We start from the raw sequence: 24,520 nt of genomic DNA, 5'->3' as shown, positions 1-24,520 counted from the left end.
TTTGAAAATATTATAAAAATGGTCTATTCTACTTTATTCTCAATACATTTCAAGTCATTGGTCTAGGATAAATCTATTAAATTTTTATAATTTAATAGAAAAACTATTTTTTGTAACAAATCTACAAAAATAAATAGACAAATATCAAACCATTGTTTTTTTTTTCAACAAAATGTAACATTTCCTGTGTATTTTATATGATGTTTTATAGACGTTATTTGGAACTTTTGTAAAAAAAAATTAGAGAACGTTTCAGTATTTTACACTTTTTCTGCTTGAAAGTTTTCCAGCAGAGGAAATGCAGAGGAATGTGATCTCGGGACGCCCCCTCCTCAAAGCGCCTGGGACAGGAGGGCTGTGCCAGAGGAGCGCCCAAAACTTCCCAAAGTCACTCGTGGAGTTTCTGGAGGCTCCTGGACTGCGTCTGCTGATCGACTGAGCGCGCATGAAGAAGAGGCAGATCAGGACATGAACGGACTGTGTTTTGTCGCGCTCCTCGGGCTGCTGTGGCGATGTTGTGGAGCTCAGCAGAGAGGTGAGTGTGTGTGTGTGTGTGTGTGTGAGTGAGCGCGCATTACGCACTCTCCGTATTCATGTGGCGATTTACTCGCCTGAAATATAAGCTGCATGTAATTTTTGTTTCCTTGTGAAATAGCTGGCTTTGTATTACGGACGACTGACAGAATTCAAACGATGCTATAAATGTTTTGTGACTTTCTGACTTTTTTAAAAATCTTTGTTTTTTATTGAAACCACTTGCATGTCCCCATTTATCACCATTACATTATAAACATCTTTGTCTCTGCACTTTCTGCTCAACCCTATTATTTTGAGCATTTGGCTCAAATGGGTTTCTCTTACAAACTTTATCAGTATTTCATTATATTTAACCTTATATTGGTTCAGTTTTTCAACTCTGTTATAGAAAAAAAATCATGGTGACATTTTAGTCTCAGCACAAGTCAAAAGAATATTGACAGTGAATAATGTTCTGTGGTGCAATGAAACCATTAGTCATTTGCACTGATCTTACATTGAAGGTACACGTCATGTTATTTATTTTAATTTTTATCATCACTTTTGTAATCTACTTTCATCATCATGTGTGACTACAATCAGTGAAACTACCAGAATTTGTACTGTTTCTCTTAAATATATATATATATATATATTTCATTGTTTATATAAACAATTTGTTCTGCAGAAGATGCAAGATCCTTCAGGGAAAATAATGGTCAGTATGTTGATGAAAGTTCTCACGCTCTCTATCCGCTCTATTCTGACACATGAGCAGTGGTCTACTTTCAGCTTTTTAACACAAGTAATCAAAGCTTTCTTCACTGAGAACCCTTGAATGAAATCAATTTGTGAGCATCAATGCAGGGACCATGGAATGGCCTTTTAATATCACGCTGCCTTAAATGCTTTGTTAAGACCCATATTGTTTCATTTCTGCAGCCTCTGAAATGTTAGAATCTTCCAGAGCTGCTTGTGTCAATGACATTTCTTTAGCGTTTAAAGAAGCAGAGAAGATTAACCCAGCTGCTCTCTATGTTCAAACACACACTGGGGACTCTGTGTGTGTGTCTGTGTGTTAGTGGCAGCTAAAACCGAATTTTGGGAGTATTTTTAGAAACTAGGAATAGTTTCTATACCTGATTTAGTAGACCAGGAGTAGTGGACTTTTAATGCAGAGTCAGTATTCTCTGGATGCACTGATTTATGAGACAGAAAGAGTTCAGAAATGTTTAGAAATGGATGTGATGCTCCATCCATGCTGAAAAGACCAGCACTATGTTTTTTTCCTACAGATCAATGGTTGTTTCTCGGCTGGAGCAGGACTCTGTGGAAATATGTGACCTGCTCGCTGCCTCCAGATTAGTGTAGTTTTACAGGGGTTAATTTGACTATATTAGCTATAACAAAAACATGCATGTGCTGAGGAAACCAGCCTTTATAACTTCAACTATAAGACTTTCCTGGTAATCTGCTTTGCTGCACTAAACAGCACTGGACCTGCATGGGAATTCAGGCTGGCCTAAGCTGGCCTTTTCAGAGGGTTTCTGCATAACATGAGCAGTTTGATGTGCTGTCAGAGAGCTCTGTAGTCTCACAAAAATCCAACATCCACAGAAATCCCCAGAGAAAGTGTGTGAAAGCAGCAGACAGAATATGCTTACATGTGTGATCCGTCATGAGGCTTTTCCTCTTATCAAAATCAATACTCGGTTAATGTGACACTGAGCTCTAGATGTGATGCTGGTTAGTGGCTCACAGATGCATGTGGGTTGTACAGTCACAAAGTCAAATTTATTTACCGTTTAAAGAAGCACGTCTCATGTAGATATGTTAAAATGTAATTTATTCCTGATGCAAAGCTGAATTTTCAGCACCATTACTCCAGTCTCCAGTCACATGATCCTTCAGAAATCATTCTAATATGCTGATGTGCTGCTCAACAAACATTTCTGATCATTATCAATGTTGAAAACAGTTGTGCTGCTAAATATTTATGTGGAAAGTGTGATACATTATTTTTTCAAGATTCTTTAATGAGTATAAAGTTCTAAAGAACAGCATTTGAAATAGAAATCTTTTGCATCATTATAAATGTCTATTATAAATGTCTATAAATGTCACCTTTGATAAATTGAATGCGTCCTTGCCGAATAAAAGCATTCATTTCTTTAAACCCCAAACTTTTGAATGGTAATGTAGATAGAGCTAGAAAGAGAAAAGCATCTTTGTGACCATTATGCACGTTCCGGCTTTGTCTCTGTAATACCTCTGTCAGAAAAAAAACTGATTTCAGAATGCTTGAGAAGGAAAATCAATAGGTAATTCCACAATGCCGGGAATGAATAGCCCAGTCTGATCAGGTCTGACTTTATCCTGGTCACCGCTGATGAACAGATGCAAAAAGTACGCTCTGATGGATTGTTTTCAATGTTTTACCGATTGCTTGACGTTGATTTGCTTGCACGCAACAAGAATGGCCTCTAGGCTTATTTATGTTTGAGCAGGAAATGGTTTGAGTATAACGACATAGAGAGAGTGAGCAAGAGAGCAGGGAGATTAATTTAGTTTGATATTTTCTGCATTGTTCTGTTGAAGGCGTTGAGGTGCAGTGCTCCATATTTTACTCTAATGAGGATCGTGAGGATCCTGCAGGTGGAGGATCGTTTATAGCCTTTTCTCAAAGCAGCTGGAATTATTAAATTTATCATTTTGATGGCGGATTGTAATCCAGAAAGAATTACGTGTTCGTGAAACACGTGAATGAAATTAAATTATATTCCAGTTTTAAATGTGCTTCTGATTACAGATAGCCTGAGATTACACAAGATTTGTATTTTAAAGAAAAGGGAGTATAATTTGCTTTTTGGGTTAAAATAATTTCTTACTATGAAATTCGAATGGCATGACAATTAGATTAGACGGTACAGAAATTGAAATCTACACGTTAATACACACTATACTCATATTCACACAATGCTGATGTTATTAACATTAATAATTTGAGAATAAATAACAATAATAATAATAATTTACATGGTTTGATGTGATGTGAGCTAACTGATCGTTAGATTTAATCACCATTGGTAGCGTGATTTATTGTAATGCTTTTTTCCCTCAGTTGACCAGAACAAACATGGCAGACTTGTTACTTGTTCAGATGGCAATATATGGTGAAAATTCTTATTTGGGTCATATATTCCAAGATGCAGGCTAGAATCTGTGATTGCAAAGTACAGTAAACATCCACACCAGTGCGGTGACTGATTGTCACACATTCACCTCAAAACATTAGATTCATCCGCGGCGTAGCCGTGCCGGAGTACAACCCAACAGATGGAAGATAATTCCGCAAGTGACTGCAATTCCAGGTTTTCAAACAGAGATGGCGACAAAGAGGCAAAACCTATGGACTGCAGTTTTAATGTCATTGTATGTTGTTCAAACCAGTATTTGATTCCTGGGATCTTTGAGGCACAAGAACATAAATGGTTTTCCTACAGAGCAAGAGAATAAAAAGCTTCTTCTATGACAGACTGTAAAAACCTTTTACGCAGTTTTAATAGAATAGTTTATAAAGTATTGTTCTGTCTTCATCTACTCACCCTCATGTCATTGCAAACCTGTAGGACTTTCTTTCCTCTGTTCTTCATGTGTCTTCAGAAACTTGGAATGTAGTGCATCTGTAGAGCATACGGCCCACTTTTATTTGACCTTTACAGAGCGTTAAAGCATCTGTCCAAACGTATTGTCCTTGACTCAGAAAGAGCAGCAAGAGGATTCTTCTGAATGTCTCGTTTTGCGTTCCACAGAAGAAAGAAAATGACAACGTTATTTCAGAGTGTTCATATTTTGATGAATTATTCCTTTCAGAATGCACATTTGCTAGGGTTATTAAAGCACTCTTCAGTGAGGAAAGCAGTGAATTATTTTTACAGTATGAATGTAGTGTGGACTTGTAAGCAGAATCACAGAATGAAGCAAAGGGTTCTGACCTTTGACCTATATTAGAATCATGTGGGGAAAAATGAAATCTCCTGACACACACACACACGCTCCATGAATGTTTTCATAGGTGGCTCGTTGAACTCTCTAGGAAGTCACTCTTTTCATCTTTTGATGCTCCGCTCTGTTGCTTACGCTTCTCTGTGTGTCTCTCCCTCTCTCTTCACCACTCAATCTTTGATGATGGATCCGGTTTCTTTCTCTCTCCTCTGTATCTGTCCATCTGTGTGCTGACCCTCACTCCCTCTGTGGTGTTTACAGCAGCAGTTCAGCACACGTGGCCAGTGACTCCAGATCCTTTACTGACATCTGTGTGCGCTCTGGTCCGGACTAACAGGAGCCAGTGGGAATCAGGTTGGACTGCTGATACAGTTCTGATCTGATCCTCACATTAAAGCAACAATATGATGTCTGTGACTGGGACAATATTAACATGAAGCTCTCTAATCCATGCTCTCTTCAAATACCCGTCAAGCTTGTGCAACAAAATTGCATTTCATTCAAACTGTTCATAAGCGTTGTTAAGAAGTACAGTTTAGCATAATTTAAAAAAGAACATGTTAAAGTTCATATAAACTGCAATTAAATGAAAATGCTTTATAGTTAGAATTTATAGTAACTTTATATGTAATTATACACTTTTATTTATTTTGAACAATGTGCAATTTCACATTTAATGAAGCTGCTTCTTAGTGCATTTAAATTAAATTTAATTAATATGTTATTTTCCAGTTTTTAAATAGTTTTCCAGTTTTATTATAGTTTTTTTGAAGTACACAACAAGTGCACATTCATTCAAATTAAGCACACTTCTTTTTCACAAGGGAATAGATGTATGTTGCTTCAGATCTGTTAATTGATCTAAATTGAGCTGGCACACTGTACTTTCTTCCAATTAAAGTTTGGCTTTAGTGATTCTTACACATTTTATCATTGTCACAGCTACAATGAGTGTTAAATATGTTTTTCTATGGATGTGTTGACTAGTCATTGTAATACTTCCAGAACACAAGTAATAACATACAATTTTAATTAAATAATAAAAACAATTAAAGGTAATGTGGATAGCAGCTCAGATAATTTATTGAGAAACGTTCATATTGAGATTTTAAATCGATTTTCTAATTGAAGACCTCTGTGTTTTGGCAAATCTGAGCTGCGTTTGAGACCTTGTTGAGATCTCTTCTGAAAGAGGAGGCATCATTTTGTCGGGTGAAACATCTTTCTGTGCAAACGCCTCCTTCAATTAATCTCACTGCTGGAGGAGAATGATGAAGATGTTAAGCACATGTGTGATGCTTGTGTGTGTGTGATCATAATGCAGGTGGTGTCAGTCAGCAGTGTGTTCGTCCAGCTCAATAAACCCCTTTCCCAGCTCTGACACAGTTTGTGTGTGTGTGTGTGTGTGTGTGTGTGTGAAAGTCAGAGCGCAGCTAAGAGTGTTATTACTCTCAATTTCATTTTTCAGAAAATGTGATTGAATTCATAATGCTTCACAAGATATATGAGACAGCAGTCACGCTGTTAGCTGAGGAGAGAAAATGCTTATTATATTTGGCTTATGTATTTTGCCACGCATTACAAATGTAATGTGGGCGCGCCAAGTCTGAGATCTACGACAAAGCAAATGTTAAGAGGCGCGGAGGTATGAAATATGAATGCTGTCTGCTCGCATGGTTTTCTCGTAGCGCACCACACCATTTATCAGAGGTGATCTACTGCAGTGGAAATGTCATGTGACGCGTGGTGCTTAAAGCCAATGTTTTGATTGGTCCATGCATTTTTTAAGTTTGACATTTCAAGGGCCGTTGACAGGAAGTGGTCTGAGAGACATGTGACTAGGAAACCAAACCTCGACTTCAGAATAAAATACACAGTCGGTGCACATCAGCACTCTGTTTCAAACCTAATAGAATCAGCGCTTTTGGACTGTAGATACACTTCAGATGCAGAGGCGCTTTCAAACTATAGCAAAATCTGGGTGTGCCAAGATTATGACATTCAGGGCAGGATCCTGTTGGGGCCCAGGGTGTCTTCAGAGGCCCCTTCTTGTGTGTCTCGCAAGATGTTTAAATAACGAGAAATTACACTGAATTTGTAGTTGTGGAATACTGAGTTGAAACTGACTGACCACCAGAGTCCCCAAGCCTTTTTGGCCCTGTATTTAATCTACCTTTGTTGACAAGCTCATATAGTTTATATATAGGAACGTTTTTAATAATAATAAAAAAATGAAGTCTGTAAGATTTTTGTCATGTTTTTGAATGAAGTCTCTTCTGCTCTCCAAGGCTCCATTTATTTAATCAGAAATACAGTAGAAACAGTAATAGTGTGGAATATTATTACAATTTAAAGTAACTGTTTTCTGTCACTGAATACCTGTTAAAATGTAATTTATTCTCAAAATTTCCAGCATCATAACTCCAGTCTTCAGTGTCACATGATCTTCAGAAATCCTTCTAATATACTGATTTACTGATCAACAAACATTTCTGATTATTAGCGATGTTCAGTTGTGCTGCTTAATATTTTTGTGGAAAACATGACGCATTTTGTTCTTCAGGATTCACAGATGAATAGAACAGAATTGATTTAAAATAGAAATTTAATGTGACTTTGCTGAATAAAATATTTAATCTCTTCCAAACACTCAAACACTGAACATTTGTGTTATTTATAACCGTATTATAAATTATTTATAACAGTATTATAGAAATATTTCATTCAAGAGCAATGAGTAATGACAGAAAATATTTTCATACAGTTAAAATATGCTGCTAGTTTAGCAACATATTCAATGTCAGTGTTTCAGAAAGACTCGGTATTCTTTAGAAAGGACATGCAGTAATAGACTTTTTTTTTCTTTACATCTCATTCTTCTGACGCATAATCACAATTATGACGGCCACTTTTATGCTTTTCAGGAAGCCTAGTTACTTAACCTTGCTGTTGGGCTGAAGGTCTCTGTGACATTGGCTGCATTTGCTATGGCTTCTCTTGTAAAACATGAATGCGGTATTTCATCATATGATGATCTTCTTGTTGTTCGGGATGGCTTTTGGGCAAAGACCTGCATCTATAGTTGCTCTGCAGACCAGGATGGAATATCAATGTTCTGGAGTCTTCATGGAGAATTGTGATCCGTGAGCGTTTGTGCTGCTGTCAGTGACTTTGAGCTTTGTGTTGTGCTAAATGAATCATGTTATTGTTGAGGACAGCTGTGGGCTTTAATGTCCTGGGTTCCTGCTTTTCTCTGCTCTGCTGTTCATTCTGCAGCTGTAAATGTTTTCAGCACTGACCTAGCCAATATTCATCCTTAAATGAGGTATTTTTTGTGTGTTATACAGTCCAGGTCTTTGCAAATGAATATCACACATGAAACATTGATTTGAAACACATAATAGCCTATTAAATGATGGAATGGTTTTCTTAACGCTTTACTGAAAGACTTTACCTTAACCTTAACATTTAGTCATTTTAAGTTGGAAGATATTGCACAGAAAAACACTGTAAAAATGAATATTGCATTGGCTGGCCAGACGTATGACTCTTCAGCGCTGCTTTGCCGTGTGTTTCAGCATGAGGTTAGCCAGGCCGTCAGGGGTCTATTACCCAGCAGCCCTCCTTTACACACTCCTGTCCGGCCAGTCAGCACTTCCAAAGGCTTGAATTACCTGCTTGATTCATGGGAAATAAAAATGTATCAACGACACACAAGCATCTGGTGGCTCGTTCACGTTTTTGCTGCACCGCCAGCGGTGGAACCATTGTGGAAAAATGTCCAACAATAAATGATTTCTGTAAAAAATGTGCACCTATATTTTGAACAAGACATTCATGAGAAAGTGCCCATTTCTGCTGTTTCTCCGAGGACTTTATTAGCCTTACTTTAACCCTTGCTCTGTGTTGAAAATCCTTTTCTTCATGACCAACCTACAAAACATTGCTTGTAAATCTCTCATTGTGCTATGTTATGGCCAAATATTGGATTCAGTCTTTTTGTCTTGTCTTCTAATAATTAGCACAGAGTTTTGTGTTTCTTTTTGGAACTGATTGATCATATGCCTCATTGATTCGAGTTCATGCACCTCAGTTTTTGAGTGAAAAAAACAACAACAACAACAACTTTGTGAATAATATTGGCAATGTTTACACAAACAACTGAGGTTTACAAGCTCAGATAAAAGAGGCGTATGACCAATCAGTTCCAAAAAGAAATACAAAAACTGAAATAAAACAATAAAAGATGATGATGATATATATATATATATATATATATATATATATATATATAAGGACTTTGGGGAAATGGGTCAAAATAACCAGAACACAATGTGAGGGTTCAGAGCATGTTGAAAAAAGAGAGTTTAAACCTTCGATTTGCTGTTTACTGATTGTGTCTCACAGCATATTACTCCTAATAATAAAGTCAACTATTTCTAACATGTGGAAGATGGTCAAAAGACCGAGTGAGTTTTCCATTGATGTATGGTTTGTTATGATAGGACAATATTTGTCTGAGATACAACTATTTGAAAATCTGGAATCTGAGGGTGCAAAAAAATCTAAATATTGAGAAAATCACCTTTAAAGTTGTTCAAATGAAGTTCTTAGCAATGCATATTACTAATCAGAAATTAAGTTTAGATATATTTTCAGTAGGAAATTTACAAAATATCTTCATGGAACATGATCTTTACTTAATATCCTAATGATTTTTGGCATAAAAGAAAAATTGATCATTTTGACCCATACAATGTATTGTTGGCTATTGCTACAAATATACCCCAGCGACTTAAGACTGGTTTTGTGGTCCAGGGTCCACATGTGGAAGATAGTCAGAAGACCGATTGAGTCGATGTGTCCAGTCCTCTGACTAGTTGTGTCGGTATGTTTGAATGTCAAATTGTGACTCACTTGTTGAGTGGTCTTTCATCCAAAGACACAACAATGTTCAGTGTCATCTTCTTGTGTCTTTGTGTACCTGTCCGGAGGAGGTGGGCAGCTTGACAAGAACAGTCTGTCTGAGATGTGCACAGTTCTGCTGTTCTCACAAGGGCCTATTATATGCTGTGAAAGTGTGGGAGTGTGTGTGTATGCTGGGAGATACACACAACTACTGTACACCGGCCCAAAGCCTGTTATGATGCTGTGAATATAGAATCGTGTGTAGTTGGCTTTGTGTCTTTCTCGGTAAGAACGAGTTTCTGTAACACATCCTCAAGCTCAAGCAAACATACACACACCTGTGCAGTTTTATTTCATCTTTTAGTTTATGATTGCATAACCCATGTGAAATGAAATACAATATGATGTGTTGCTGAATATTGATGAGGTGTTGATATGTACAGTGCTTGTGAAAATGTAGGAAAATTTATGATTTTTCATGTTTAAAAGTCTCTTCTGCTCACCAAGGCTGCATTTATTTGATCAAAAATACAATGAATATTGTGAAATATCATTTTAAATGAAAATAGCTGTTTTCTATGTGAACATATTTTAAAATGTAGTCTATTGCTGTGATCAAAGATGAATTTTCAGCATCATTACTTCAGTCTTCAGTGTCACACGATCCTTCAAAAAAATATATATTTTTGGTGAGCAGAAGAGACTTCATTAAAAATTATAATATTTTCTAACTTTTGACAAGTAATGTAAATGTGGATGGTCATACAGTATGTTAATGAGCTCATATAAGTGTTGTCACAATCATCGTTTTTCAGTTTATTTTTGGTGTATGTTCTGGATGAAGAAAATAATGCGATTTAACAAAGTAGCAGATAAAATAATAGCAGTCTATGCAAAAGGCCAGATTTACTAACAGCTTGTATCAGCGCAAAACACTTTTTTGGTGTTAAAAAAATATGCTGTCAAGATTTAATAAAGACACGCAGTGAAAATTAGTGATGAAAGGACATGGATACAGTTATTTTTGCGGCTAATTTTTATTGCATATGCATTTGTAAGAGTTTCACTTTCAAACACATTTAAATCAATCACACAGTGTGATTTTTGTTGCACCATTATTTAACACCTCAAAAAGCATGTCTCTCCCATTTTCCACTCGACATGGCTGCGGTAGCTGCTCATTTGAATGATGGTCCTGAGAAGCCTTCATGAAATAGTATAGAGTGTTTCTGAACATCTGGCATACAATGAACAAAATACCACACATTTCACTAAGAACAACTAATGTTACATTCATCAAAGACACAATCATGCTGGATCAGCATGGGCTTTCTCGAGGGCACAGCTCTGGTCTCAGAAAGTCTTCGGTTCAAAAGACCCCCTACCTTTAGGTTCTCAGCCAAAATCCAAACACGCTTCTACCACCAATCCTGTAAAAGCAGCACAACTCAACCGCTAGATCAAAGAGGACCAGAGAACCGAATGTATGGGCCAGGAGCCTTAAAAAAACATGTGTCTCTATGTGGAAGTAGTGGAAACCGCTTTGTTGTTTGAGTTCTGCAAAAAGAACTCTCCAAAAAAATTAATTTCTGTCAATTTTCATGGTAGGATGTAGCCTGGAGACACAACTCCATTTGTTTTAAAGGGATCATTCAACCAAAAAAATGAAGATCCTGTCACCATTTCTTCACCTTCATGTCATTCCAAACCCTAATGTTATTTTTTTTTCTTTCCATCTGTGGAGCACAAAAGAAGACATTTTGAGTCTTTGCATAACTCTTTCTCGTACATTGATAGTTCATGGTGACAACACTATAAGTAATATGATAGCCGGAACTGGCTGTTATTCTCTGTTCGCTCTGAAATCTTCACCAGCACCAGGTTGGATGCTATTTTGAATATCTGGATGGAGAATGTTATTTGAGATTGAGGCTTACATTTAATCTTTGCTCCATGCAAAGCATCATCATACAGCTTCAGAAGACTAATATAATAAGGCAGTCGTGGCCTAATTGATAGAGAGTTGGACTTTTAACCCATTGGCTGCCCATTGCTCCGGATGCACTTGGATGGGTTAAATGCAGAGCACAAATTCTTAATATGGGTCACATACTTGACCACACGTCACTTCTTTTTTTTTCTTTCTTTTTTTAATATATACAGAAGAGTGTAGTGAAATCTTTGTGCACCATGGAGGTTTGGAATTAAATGACGATAAGGTTGACAATTGTAGCTTTTCTCTGTATTAGAGACTGCGTGTGTCTGCAGGGAGAAGATCTGCACCCAGAAAGCAAGGGTAGATCCTCTAACTTCCCCCAAAACATGTCCCACTGTTTCATATGGACCCCATTAAGAAACGAGTGGCTCTGAGAGAACAGACTCCTTGGCAAACCACAGTCTAACAGCTCTGAGGCTGTTTCACATGCTGTCGATGGTCCCTTATTCAATGAAGCACCAAGCTACAGGGTTACTGTGTTTCTCTCAGGTCAAGCGCTGTAACATGATGCTCATTGTTCCAGCAATTGTGACTCATTTGCCCTTGACCTTTAAAAGCACAGAAAACGATTACTGGACTAGTTAGGTGTCATTATGAGGCTGTTACACGACTGAACCCGAGTCACGAAAAAACATAGAGACTTCCGTAGTAAAATGGCTCCTCTGTGATGATATCTACATGCAACACTCTCCATATGGAGGTCAAAGGGCTGCAGGAGAGGTGCGTTGAAGTCCTACCATGAAAGAGCCGTAATCCACTCTCCAGCATTTTAAACAGTGGACTCATTCCTTTTAAAATGCAGCGTTTGATGTTAATCAATTCACCGCTCAACATCCTGCCATAATTGTCAGGCCTTCTTTTATGGAAGTGCTTTATAGGCTGATATGTGTTTGGCTCGTCTAAAGAGCCAAAAAGAAAAAAGGAAACGGATGAAAGGAAAGTCTGTTTATAGAGTCTGATCCAATACTTGTACCATCGTGCTTCCTCTCTCTATTGTCCTTAGAGTATAAAACATTACTAAACGTTAAGCAGGAGACATTCCAAGAAGGACTGTTTCATATGCTTAATGGTCAGTTTAATCAAGCACTCTTGAGACCAATACTTTTGACCTTCATCTCACGTTCGCATGACTGTATTCAAGATGAGCAGGCATGTAGTAATTGTGAGTGCAAAAATCTCCAGACTAAGATCCCAGATCGCAAACAGTAATTCAGTTTCACATCTGAATCTTAACTGTACAATTATTTTGTATAGACTTTCTGTACTATATTTCCCATGATTCATTTGGCAGTTTAATGTAATATAAATAAAGTATTAACTGCTCACACAATTAATTTGTTGCTCTCCGTGTTTATGTATTAGAGCAAAAAGAAAGCCATTGCGATGTCATGTGTGAGTCTACATGCACAGATACACTAATTGTTTCTGTAGAGTTGTTATGTAAGCAGATTTGGTTTCTTGTTAACTCTAAAGAACTCCCAGTCTCATTAAACACTGAGTATGCATACTAGTCCTTTAAAGACATTTTGAAATCTCCCTTTAAAGTTGCATGTGTGCCAAGCTCAGCACGGTGCATAAAAGGTTTGGAAACTGTTCCGAGGCTTACACTTTTATAGTTTCCATATTTTCTTTTTATGTCATATCCGAAGCCCGCTCCTTCCTGTGTGAGTTAATGCGTCCAGAGAGAATACAGATCCTAAAGCTAAAACGGTCCCTCAGCAGAGGAAGTCGTACAAGATTTTAAAACACTGCCCATCATTTGCTCAATCAACCCCAACTCTAGTCAAGCTTGCAGGAATGTGTTTGTGTTGGCCAGACAGCAATACGAGGAAACTATAAGCACGTCTACCTTTAGAAACCTCACTGGCTGAATTATGCACACCACCTGCAACCGTTATGTTATAGATGTCTGATTTTTCACAGGACTCAGACTGATGTAGACCTGTATTTTTCCCTCTCTGAGTCAGGTGATCCATCACATGAACTTTACTGCTCAGGTGATCTAAATAAATCAAGCCATAACTGAGTGTTATTAAAATAAATGGAAATGCGAAAGGATTGCTCTCTCCCAGTTTATTAGACCCGTTAATAACACAGGAAAGAAAATTACATTTCATGGGGTCTTGTTTGTTTTCTTCCTGGAAGAATTACTGAAATTGTCTTTAGCATTTGCCCTTCAGGAAACCACTGAACCACAGTTTGACCCGAGAGGACAGTCCCAGCATTTGGAGTAATGGAGTTAGCTGCTGAGTAAAATAACTTTCTAAAGGACTAGTAACAACAGCAAAACTAGAAACTCTGGTTTAAAGAAATTTAAACCAGGAAGTGTTAAGCATACAGCTTTGAAACTGATTAATGACACTGACTGTCTCAGATCATCTATGCTTTGTTTCTCATAATCAGATGCTGCTCACAATCTCTAATGACAAAGACACAGGTTAGTTGCGGTAAATCTCAGCGAGGGTGCTGCTAGCGGCTGTCATCACACACTTACACACCATCACAAAACACACACACACACACTCCTAATTTACTGCCATTAGCACCTGTGGAAAGCTCAGATGAAAACTCACAGTACGAGCTGATTTATATCAGAGCAGGGATTCACTGAGCAGTGTGCTGTCATTTGTTTTTGCATTTTCCTGTTCTAAATAAAAATCATACCTAAAAAATATAATGAGAAAATTATACCAAAATATATAATTTCACGATGATAAAATTCCCAATTATGTCCGTGCATTGTTGGCAAGCAATAACATTCTTAGTGACCATGATTCAGTTTTTGACACATTCAGAGAGAGACTGGGTTGTAGGCCTATTATATAAAAGCTTGAACAAAAATACAAGAAGCATATTTCTGCTTTTAAACCCTCCTGGCCTTTTCCTACTTTAATTATAACTGCATTACTCCAAACACATTTCCTCTGTTCTTTACAAACTGAGAAACAAAATAGTGACAGATGCTGTCCATTGATATTAAGTTGTAAATACCTAGAAATGTTCCTTTAAATAAACATTTATTATGCATCAACAAAACTCTTTACTGTGGTATTAAATATCATAAAGCGTCTACATTTTTCTCCATATGTCACAGCTGAGCCATATGTTCTCATTGAAATCTAAGTGCCTTCATGTAGCTCTGTGGAGCTGCTGATAGACTCTTGGAGAGCTCTGCTGTTTGTTTGCTGTATGGTGGTGAAATGGGAGCATTTTATCACATAGCTGTAGTTTCTGACACATCACACCGAGCTTGACCCTGTGTAATTTTGATTAGGTCTGAGCAAACAGAGTGCATTTGCCGATCTCTATCAGCTGTGGGGTTTAGAGCCATGTCATAGTGATATATTCAACCCTGTTTGTCAGGCCTGTTACTGGCAGGACCACATCTTGAGCATTTAAGAGTGGTAATAAAGGTACAAACGTGTCCATTTCTGGGTATTACTCCAGTGATAAGCTAATGTATACATAAGGAACCATGTTTATATATATATATATTAGTGCTGTCAATCGATTAAAAAATATAATCGCGTTAATCACAGTAATGAACTGTGATTAATCACGATTAATCACAGTTCAAAACCAGACTGTCTGATGAAAAACTGTACAGATGGCCACCCTAGTCACCAGCAGTATGGAAATGGAGTTATAGGCAATGAAATGACCTCTCGCTGAAGTGACTTCATTGTGAGCTGTTGAAGGAAATTATTACATGGAGTCATGTAGATGTACAATGCTTGAAGATCCTCTAATGAGGTATAAACAAAGGGGTATTGCTCCACGGCAAAGGCAAATTGCATCTGTTGTTCATTCATTTGACTCTGTGTGTGTGTGTGTGTGTGTGTGCGTGTGTGTGTGTGCGTGTCCACAGCTGCATGTGTGTTATATGCACGTATTGCTTCACTTGCAGAAATTCTTGACCTGATTGTCCTGAACCCCATGTTAAAAAAAACAAAAAAAAAAACATGTCTAGACAGTTTGTGCCCTTTATTTGTGTGTGTTTGCTACCCAGACTGCAATTCTAATCTGCGCGGTTTCCTGTTTATGGGAGTAGGAACGGTTTCAGGAGCCCCAGGGGGAGTTGTTAGGTCTGCTTCCTTCTCCAGTCATATCATAAACCCATCACATTATGGCACATTAAAAAAAATATAGATATATATTCCTGTGAGATAACATGCCCAGTGGAGACCAGTGGTTTCTTTATCATTTATGGTGTATGTTTCATGTTAAGACTGCTAGGATGCACTTTCCGTGAAAACAGAGTACAAAAGGCTTGAAACTTGTTTTGCTTTTCAACAGACGGTCAGTGAAAGGGCTGCTTTATCTTCAGAAACCGTTTATCGTCCACCACAGGAGGTCAAACTAAATATTAAATGAGCAGTTTATTTTGGATGTGTGTGTGTGTGTGTGTGTGTGTGTGTGTGTGTGTGTTTAATGCGCCTTCATGGACGTGATGTCCCTGGGCACTTTCTCAATTGCTCACTTGATTAATTCAGCCCTGATCAAACCAAAGAAGAAGTTTTCAGTTACAGATGTCAGTGTATGCTCTCTATTCACAGTCAGCCATGATTCACATAGTCCATGAGCACAATAGAGAGCAGTATTCATTAAGATGAAGAAAAATATAATAAAAACAAACATACAACTAAAAAACTTTGGTACAGAGACCAATAATTCCACTCGAAAAAATGTTTAAAAAACGGAGAAAAGGTCTAAATGATGACATCAGAGTACTATAAACATGTGAATGTGTTGTTAAATTATTGAAATATTAATATTATCAAGTAAATATTTTATTTTAAGGGGCTTGGCTGACAAAATCATTTGGGAATCCCTGCATTATATGAACAAACATTAATGAATATGAAAACAGCTGAGAGAACAAATAGCATAGTGATTCTCTCATGACATTACACGGCCAAAGTCTTCCAGTTCAGAAATATATTTTTGACTTATATGATACTTACAGATTCAACAATCACTGAAGGTGATTTAGTAACTAGTGTTTAGTAACTTGCATAATTATTTGTTTCATACATGGCCTAACTGCTTGAGAGATTTCAGAAGCATGGTTCACAAAATTATTTACAGGACATTTGTGAATTAAAGCTAAATGGTATGACACAGTAGGATATTTAGAAAGGATAATTAAAGGAGAAAAATATATAATTAGGGAGAAATTACAAATAATTTACTGCCATTATATAATATGCATTCATATGTAATCATTTAATCCATAAATTTCATGCGCCTCATTCTCTGTGCTTCTCCTGATATGTGCCTTACACTTTGATAAACACTAATCTAGCACATCTATTTCTCAAGAACGTTAGATTTGTTCTTTTATTTCATCCAAAAAATTGAAATAAAATAAATAAATAAACATATTGGGACACAGATGTGTCCCATTTGTAGAAAAGAGGCAGAAATGTACTTATGCTGTCATGGCTGATGATAAAATTCAAATCAAATGAGCTGCCAGACTGCTTTGGCCCTTTAAAGACAGAGCTGTGTTGTGTGTAGGATTGTGTGAAGTGCTGCGCTGCTGTGTTTGGCTGTGATGAAGTTTCTCTCAGCGCTGGCCGTTGGCCGGCTAGATTGATGTCTGTGTGTGGCAGCTCTGTGTGATGACTGATGTTTGTGTTTGCCAGGAGATGCAACCTTGACTGTGATAAAGCGCAGAGCTGCCTTCAAAATATGGTTACTTCCACAGAATCAAACTTTCATCAGGATGGGTCCAGAGATGAGAAGTAGAGAGGAAAATACAGCTGAAATATTAAAAAGAGGAGCAAGTATTGCCTGTAAAAATTGAGTATGGTGGTGATGATAAGTTGTAATTGTACATTCCAGTTTAACATCTACTTTGTTGTGCTTTTATTTGGTTTCATTATGCCTTTGCTTGTTGGTTGCAACCAAACAGTGTACCCAGAGATATTTTAAAGCGGAGGAGATGGACCACTGGTGTGACATGAATAGGAGAAATCAAGGAATTCCTGCATGTTTCGTATTATATATGAATATTATTATGAATATAATAAATTAAGTGTTCATTTGCAAAAACAGATATGTTTTTTCATTGTGCATTCCAATTAATCTCAATCAAACTGCAGTTGTGTTATTTTGATTAGGTAAAAAATAACTAAAATAATACAGCTAATACAAAAAAACCACAATAAAAACATGATAACATAATAAAAAAAAAAAGTTATAGCGTTATCTATTTTTTGCAAATAAACTCATCATATATTATTAATCCTAACTAACAGTTTTGAGATTTTGGTCTTTTATTTTATTTTATTTATTTATTTTTATTTAGGGCTATGTATGCCCATGCTACATATATAGAAAATATCAAGATACCAATACCAGCAAGTGAACCTGACCTGCCTTAAAGTGACTTTGATTTTTAAAATGTCAAGAAATGTTTAAAATTAACAAGAAACTATAAGTAGTACACACCCTTCAAAACCTTCTAGAGAAAGTCCAAGTCAATCTGGCTGTTTTCAGTTATAGCTTAGAAAGTTATAAGTGTGTGTACACATCCATTCTATAATGATAAAAATCCACCCAGTTTTTTTTTTTTTAAATCCCTATTTTTAAAATCCTCTCTCAAATCAGGCTGTTCTGAGATTCCTGTCAGAATGATGTAGTTCTGTATAGGCCCCTCCCACGATAGTTGATTGACAAGACCACCTTACCTTAGCCCCGCCCTGAGAGATCTGAGAGCTGTCTGACTCCGGTGCAGGGGAAGACAAGAAAGTCTCAGATTAAGTGATTGAAGTGTTTAGTTGTTGGATGTAATAATGAATATAGCAGTCTTCAGTTACTCCTGACATCTGAGCCGCTGAAGACACAGAGGATTAACTTTACTTTCGTTTAGAAGTGAATGCGTCGATCCCCGTTCTACATAAATGTATCTATGTTCACTTGAATCATTCGTGATCCAGCTTCATCTACACAAGAAGTGAGTATAAAGGTTTTTATGAATCTTTACAAATCGCCTTTCCTAATAATGTGCTAGTTAGCCAGTTTCGCAGCTGAAGTTTAGCTCCATAGGTATGTAAACCTAGATGCCTCATTATGGACTGTTTCTATGGGCCGCGATACGTAAGGCACCCGTCATTTTTGGAACGGTGTGCGAATGTTTGAGCACATTGACTATGTGCATCTACAACAGCAAGTTAAACGCTTGTATATCTTTGAATATTCATTGATTATTATGGTGAATGCGAGATGGCTGACGCGTCAACATAATCGAATAGGGAATCTACACATATCTATGGTCTGCTCCTCACTCCACGGAAGAGATGGGCGGAGTCAGCAGAGCTCACTAGCATTTAAAGCAACATGGACTAGATCAGCGTGCTGAAAACAGAGCTGGTTTTGACAGGGTAAAGAAGGTGTTTTTTACACTACCATTGAGAAATTTTAACCAAAGTATGTTATCAATTTTTCATTAAGACCCTAAAGAATCATATCAACTTGGGTAAAATGGGCATCCGATGACCCCTTTAAGAAATATTGCAACAAACTTGATCATTATGTACTCACTACCACTGATGCTCAACTGGTGTGTTACAACTCACATGCTCACAGGTCTGGTGAGATCAGGTCACAGACAGAAAGAAGAACAATATTAAATGCAAATAGTAAAACATAATTGGCCATATAACTGCGTAAAAGAGTTTTATAAGTAAAGAGTATCAGAATCTCTTGTTGGACACGAGGCAGTCCCTTCCTGTCTAATAGTGCATTTCTTGGAATAAGCCATAGAGAGGACCAGACTTCACACTGATAGTCAAAAGCCAGTAAACTAAAGTAACACACACATATGTGTAGAGTCAGCGCTGGGAGTCGGGGGCGGCAGTGGAACAGGATGTTCTGATGGTAATTTCATCTCTGCTTATGTCCTGTTAATCTCTCATATTACACACTGAAGCGCCTCAGTCCTGCAAACCCTGCACTCATAATGAAATCAAAATACAGAGATCTGCGTGTGTGTGTGTGTCCAAAGCCAACAGAACCAGTGCAAGCCTGCTTCATAATAATAAACAAGTGATGAATAAAAAAAAGAAAGGAAGGAAAAGGGGAATAAAATCACGTCCAATTGCAAATTACAAGTGTCATTATCCTCTGTTAAGGAAGTCGTTCATCTTTAAGTGCAGTTCCGTGTTTTGTCACCATGGAAACATAGTGATGTTTTGTACAGAATGACAGAAACAAAGGTGGAAGTCACACTGACTCACACACACACACAGAATAACCTGGCTAGGAGCATTCATTTATTTCGTAACATAATGCAAAGTACAGAACATAGCTGAAGAAATGTTTTGCTGGAATTCCATGTGTGTTCATTTAGTTTGTTTTACAGACAGTTTACTCATTCTTTTAATGAAATACAGTGCATTTGAAGTTCTTCGCTCAAGTCCAGCTGTTATTATTAGCTTTCTAAGATCCTGGAAAGCTCAACTCACCATGACTGTCTTCTACAGAAGCAAATAGTGTTGATTGGATGGTTAAAGTGTCTTAGAAAATTAGAAAGAGAAAGTTATCCTGATGAAAGACAATTAAAATAAATAATTTCTTTAGAATAACTGTGTGAGACATTTTATAATCGGTGGTTAAGTGTCAGTGGTTTGAGTGACTGAACTGCTGGTCACTAGCGGACGTTCCTGCTGCTGGATGCCATAATATACTAGTGGACACTGATCACAAATGAGACGTCAGTCTGTCTGACAAAATATAATTGTTATTTTTTAATGAAAATTAACATCTTCTTTCAGGGGAAAGTGTCTGTATGTAAATTACAAAGGTGTGTAACATTTAATATCTGTTGGGCCGATATTCAGAACAACATCACTGTTTCTTGTGAGATATTGGTTGATATAGGCCGCTGCAAGATTAATCTTTAATGAGCCGAAAAGAACGCACGTCACGCCTCTGTTCATCAATTTGCACTGGCTACCAATAGCTGCTCGCATTAAATTCAAGGCATTAATGTTTGCCGACAGAACCACCACTGGCTCTGCACCCCTTTACCTAAATTCATTACTTCAGACTTATATATAAGCTTGCATTCTTCAAGTGAACGACGCATTATTGTACCATCCCAAAGACACACAAAAACACTTTCACGGACTTTTTCATGAACTGTTCCCATCTGGTGGAATGACCTGCCCAACTCAATCCGAATAGCCAAATCTTCAAGAAACGGCTAAAAACTCATCTGCTCCATCTTTACTTGATCCTCTAACTCTAGCACTCTCTATTCTAATTTTATTTTCTCTATATGTCTTTTTATTTAAAAAAATTAATAAATAATAATAATAATAATAATAATTATCTGTACTGCGTTAGGCTAACCAAGACTTGTAATAGCACTTGCACGTTGTTGCTCTTTTGTTGGTTTTGATTGCTTCTTATGTCCTCATTTGTTAGTCGCTTTGGATAAAAGCATCTGCTAAATGACTAAATAAATAAAAAATAGGGATGCACCGATGTATCTGGGAACGATCGGTATCGGCCGTGAAAAGCAATTATCTGCACGATGATCAGGGCTGATTTTTTCCTGTCAGTCAAAAGGTGGCAGCAAAGCATGTCAGACAGCAACTTTTGAGAAGAAAATGTTTCCTGTGTCAAATTTAGCGCTGTTCAAGCCACAATAACGCAGTACCGTTAACACAGGTTCTATTTGAGCCTATTTCTACTGGAGTCTATTTGAGCCCGTAGTTCAAGCCGGGGTTGCCAGGTCTGCAGTTTTCCCTTGACAAAACATTATTTATAACGCGCCTCCAATCCAATTATAATTATTAAGAAACAGTCTAAGCTTTCAAATCATGTTCATTCTATCACAAAATTCAAACAAGAAATGCCGTTTGGACACTCTTATATGTGGTGTGACAGATCATAATAGCAGCTTCAGTTCAAGCAGCAGTGTTGAGTATGAATCTCTTCCACTTTAATACAAGTTATAGAGAGAAATAAACATGAATGAATATCAGAAGGCGTGTATGATACAGTATAACTTACCTAAATGTATCATCTCATATAATCGCTCAATAATTGTTTCAAAAGTTGGTTAGTTTTTGCTGTTAATTATATATGCATTTTTTAATTAATCTGTCATGAAGATACGTTTTTATAAAAACTACCTTATGTGCAATGCAAACATTTTTATTTGAGTATGATTATTACATCTGAAAATTAATAGCATTGAATAGAATAGTTTTGTTGTTTATTTGTAACCTTTAATATTATGTACCAAACGAGATGGTTCCTTGTATAGTTTACAGCATTAGTTGGGAGATATTTTTCCCCTAAGAAAACCACATTTGTATCAGTATCGGCAGATATCATTCTGAATAATCGGTTATCGTATCGACTGAGAAATTTCATATAAGTGCATCTCTAATATTAAATCAATTCTGAGTAATTTGCAAGTAAAGAAGTCCTTCCTGAAATCTCTCCTCTGGATTCACAAACACATAATTTTACAGAAAGAAAATTTACTTCAGAATGATTTACACAGAATGATTGATTCCACAGAATGATTTACACAAGAATTTATTCTGCTTGTGTGTTGTGAATACGAACACCACTTTAATTCATGATCTGACCTGTTTATGTGATTGAAGGCCATAGTTTTAACACTATAAAGTCCATTACTCCTATGGAGAGTGCCGTAAACCACATATATATCAAGTATGTGTGTGTGTGTGTGTGTGTGTGAATGAGAACTCAAGACACACACACAGGTTCATCAAAAACTTTGACAGAATAAACCAGCGAAATCAACGAATCTCACCTTGAAATCTGTCTAAGCAAACAAATGCGCACACACACACACACACACTCAGAGGCTGATTGAATGCAGCACAAAGATTGACGGGTTTATGATGCAAGGTGTGTCATAAAAAGTATATCAATACAAGTGTGTGTACTTTGCTATGGATGTGTGTTTGGTGTGAGTGTGTGATGTTGCAAAAAGCATATTCTTATATATAAACACCCATAAAATTATACATTTTCCTAAGAAGCAAAATTGGATTTCTCAGCTGTGTTTCATCAAATTTGTCCCAGTTGTTGTTCATTGGAGAAATACAAACTCATAATTGAGTCAGTAGTTGTCATGCGGCAAGAGTAGAGATGTAAAACGAATGTGGAGAGCAGCTCAGGTCACTTGATCATTGGCCACTTTTATAAATGTCATTTACATTTCTTCATTAAACAGATGGTTTTATCCGAAGCGACTTACAAATGAAGAATACAACAAGCAATTAATGCTATTTATTCTTAAGGATGCTCAGATGTTTTTATTAGGAAATACTGATTTAAACAATAGCCCATCTCATCTGGAGGGATCGTCTGCATTATTTCCTTCTGCAGGGATTGTTGGATGTTTGTACGTCTGAACCATCAGCTCGGCCCGAGCCAAAAGAGCCCTGTTGTTCGTAGCATCATCATAAATGCACAAAGTAGATGAGGAAAGGGATGGGAGTGAGCGATGGAGAGATTCATCTTTGAAAGGCATGTCTCTGGGCTGTGAGGCCTGCTGACAGATGGCTTACGGCTCCGGACGCCCAGCGCCTCATGAAAGAATAATTAGTTTTGTCAAGCTGAATGAAGGATCAGCCGTATCAGGATATGAATGAAGAAGGAATGAACGCTGATATCGATCCAGGCCGGCTCAGAGAGGGAGAGAAAGAGCGATAACCCTGAACTGTGTCCAAGCGGCACCTACGGATCAGAACGCTCTTGGAAACATGACAGGTCTTTTACAATCATTTCATCTGGATTCATAATTATGCTTTCAGCTATCTGGAGCTACAAATGTCATGTGAATAGCGTCTCCAGTGTGCTTATATGCAACATTTTGCCTTTTCAGTGCGTCCGTCTTCAGATCATCTTAAAGGTGAAAATGCAATATTTGAAATCCAGATCATGAGAGGGTTCTCTGAATGGGTTGATGTTGGTGTTTTGAGGATTGGTCTTGTGTCGTCTGGTTTGCAAATGTCAATTACATATTAGACCAACAGCTGTTAGTATTGGGCAAAATTCAGAATTCAAGATCAAATTGTCTTTCGCATCATAATGTAAGTGTGAATTAAAAAACAAATAGAATAGCTGCTATGTTTGAATTGTTTTGCTAAAATCAATATTAGAACTAAATACACAAAATGCCACGCATAAAATATTGGCTTGTCTTAGATTTTTATTTATTTATTTATTCTGCACATATTAGACTTATTAAGGACAGAAGGACAATTGTAATGCAGAGCTTAACAGGGGGAGTCATTTGAATCATTGAATCAATCATTCATCTTTTTTTGGTAACACTTTATTATTACACAATTATTATTTCTGCCAGTTCTGATGCGACAAATTAATGAGGCTTGAAGACATCCTGCATCAGTGGCTCAAGAAAGGAGTCTATGTGAATGTTCTTGGTTTGTCCTTGTTTATTTATATACTTGTACCTTTTTAACTGGTGTAAAAAAGCAGAACCACACTGGCATATACTGTATATGAGCTTGGTTGTATTTAGCTGTGGCCTCTTGCTCACATCGGAATCAAAACTGCAGTTGAACAGCGATGATACTCTTTCTTCTGAAATTGCTTTAAGGTGTATGTATAAAAATTACAGTGTGACAGAGACCAATTGTCCATTTCCAAGCAAAAGTAAATGCTGAAACTAAGAAATAAACCAAAATGCTTCTCATTTTAATCCTGTATAGCTTTATTTTCAATGGAGCTTGAAGTGCACTTACATACAACTAAACACACAAATATAACGAATCTGAATGAGACTCACATTTAAGGCAGATGATTTAAATCTTGCTGCTGTAACTTTAGATGCGTGTCATTGTGTGAGTGTGTGTCAGTGGATTCACATGCTATATGGTTGCCTAGCAGCAAGAAGTATGTGTGATGATTTGGAAGATCTTATACACAGCTCAACTTTTACCAGACTACACATTTTTTTCAAGATGATCGGGAGCTCGTGAGGCGCTCGGCTCACGCTCCTCTCGCCCGATATGAGCCTAATCACCAGTGATGCAATTCCTTGTCACCTTTATGTGTAGTTTTTATTTTTACTCA

The 24,520-nt window shown here is 37.2% G+C and overlaps 1 protein-coding gene across 1 annotated transcript in view; it reads left to right on the top strand.

Annotated features, from left to right (window-relative positions):
- Positions 1–468: 468 nt before the first annotated feature.
- Positions 469–24,520, top strand: part of LOC306844166 (laminin subunit alpha-2-like) — a gene marked incomplete at both ends in the record, with an annotated part of 216,864 nt that continues 192,812 nt past the window's right edge. Inside the window, 1 exon segment of the mRNA XM_079376117.1 lies at positions 469–535. Within this exon segment, the coding sequence (XP_079232243.1) occupies positions 469–535 (67 nt within the window).

This window comes from Barbus barbus (assembly GCF_936440315.1).
Source record: "Barbus barbus genome assembly, chromosome: 24".
Taxonomy (NCBI): Eukaryota; Metazoa; Chordata; class Actinopteri; order Cypriniformes; family Cyprinidae; genus Barbus; species Barbus barbus.
Note: the sequence above shows the minus strand (reverse complement) of the source record. Positions and strands in the feature narration are given on the sequence as shown.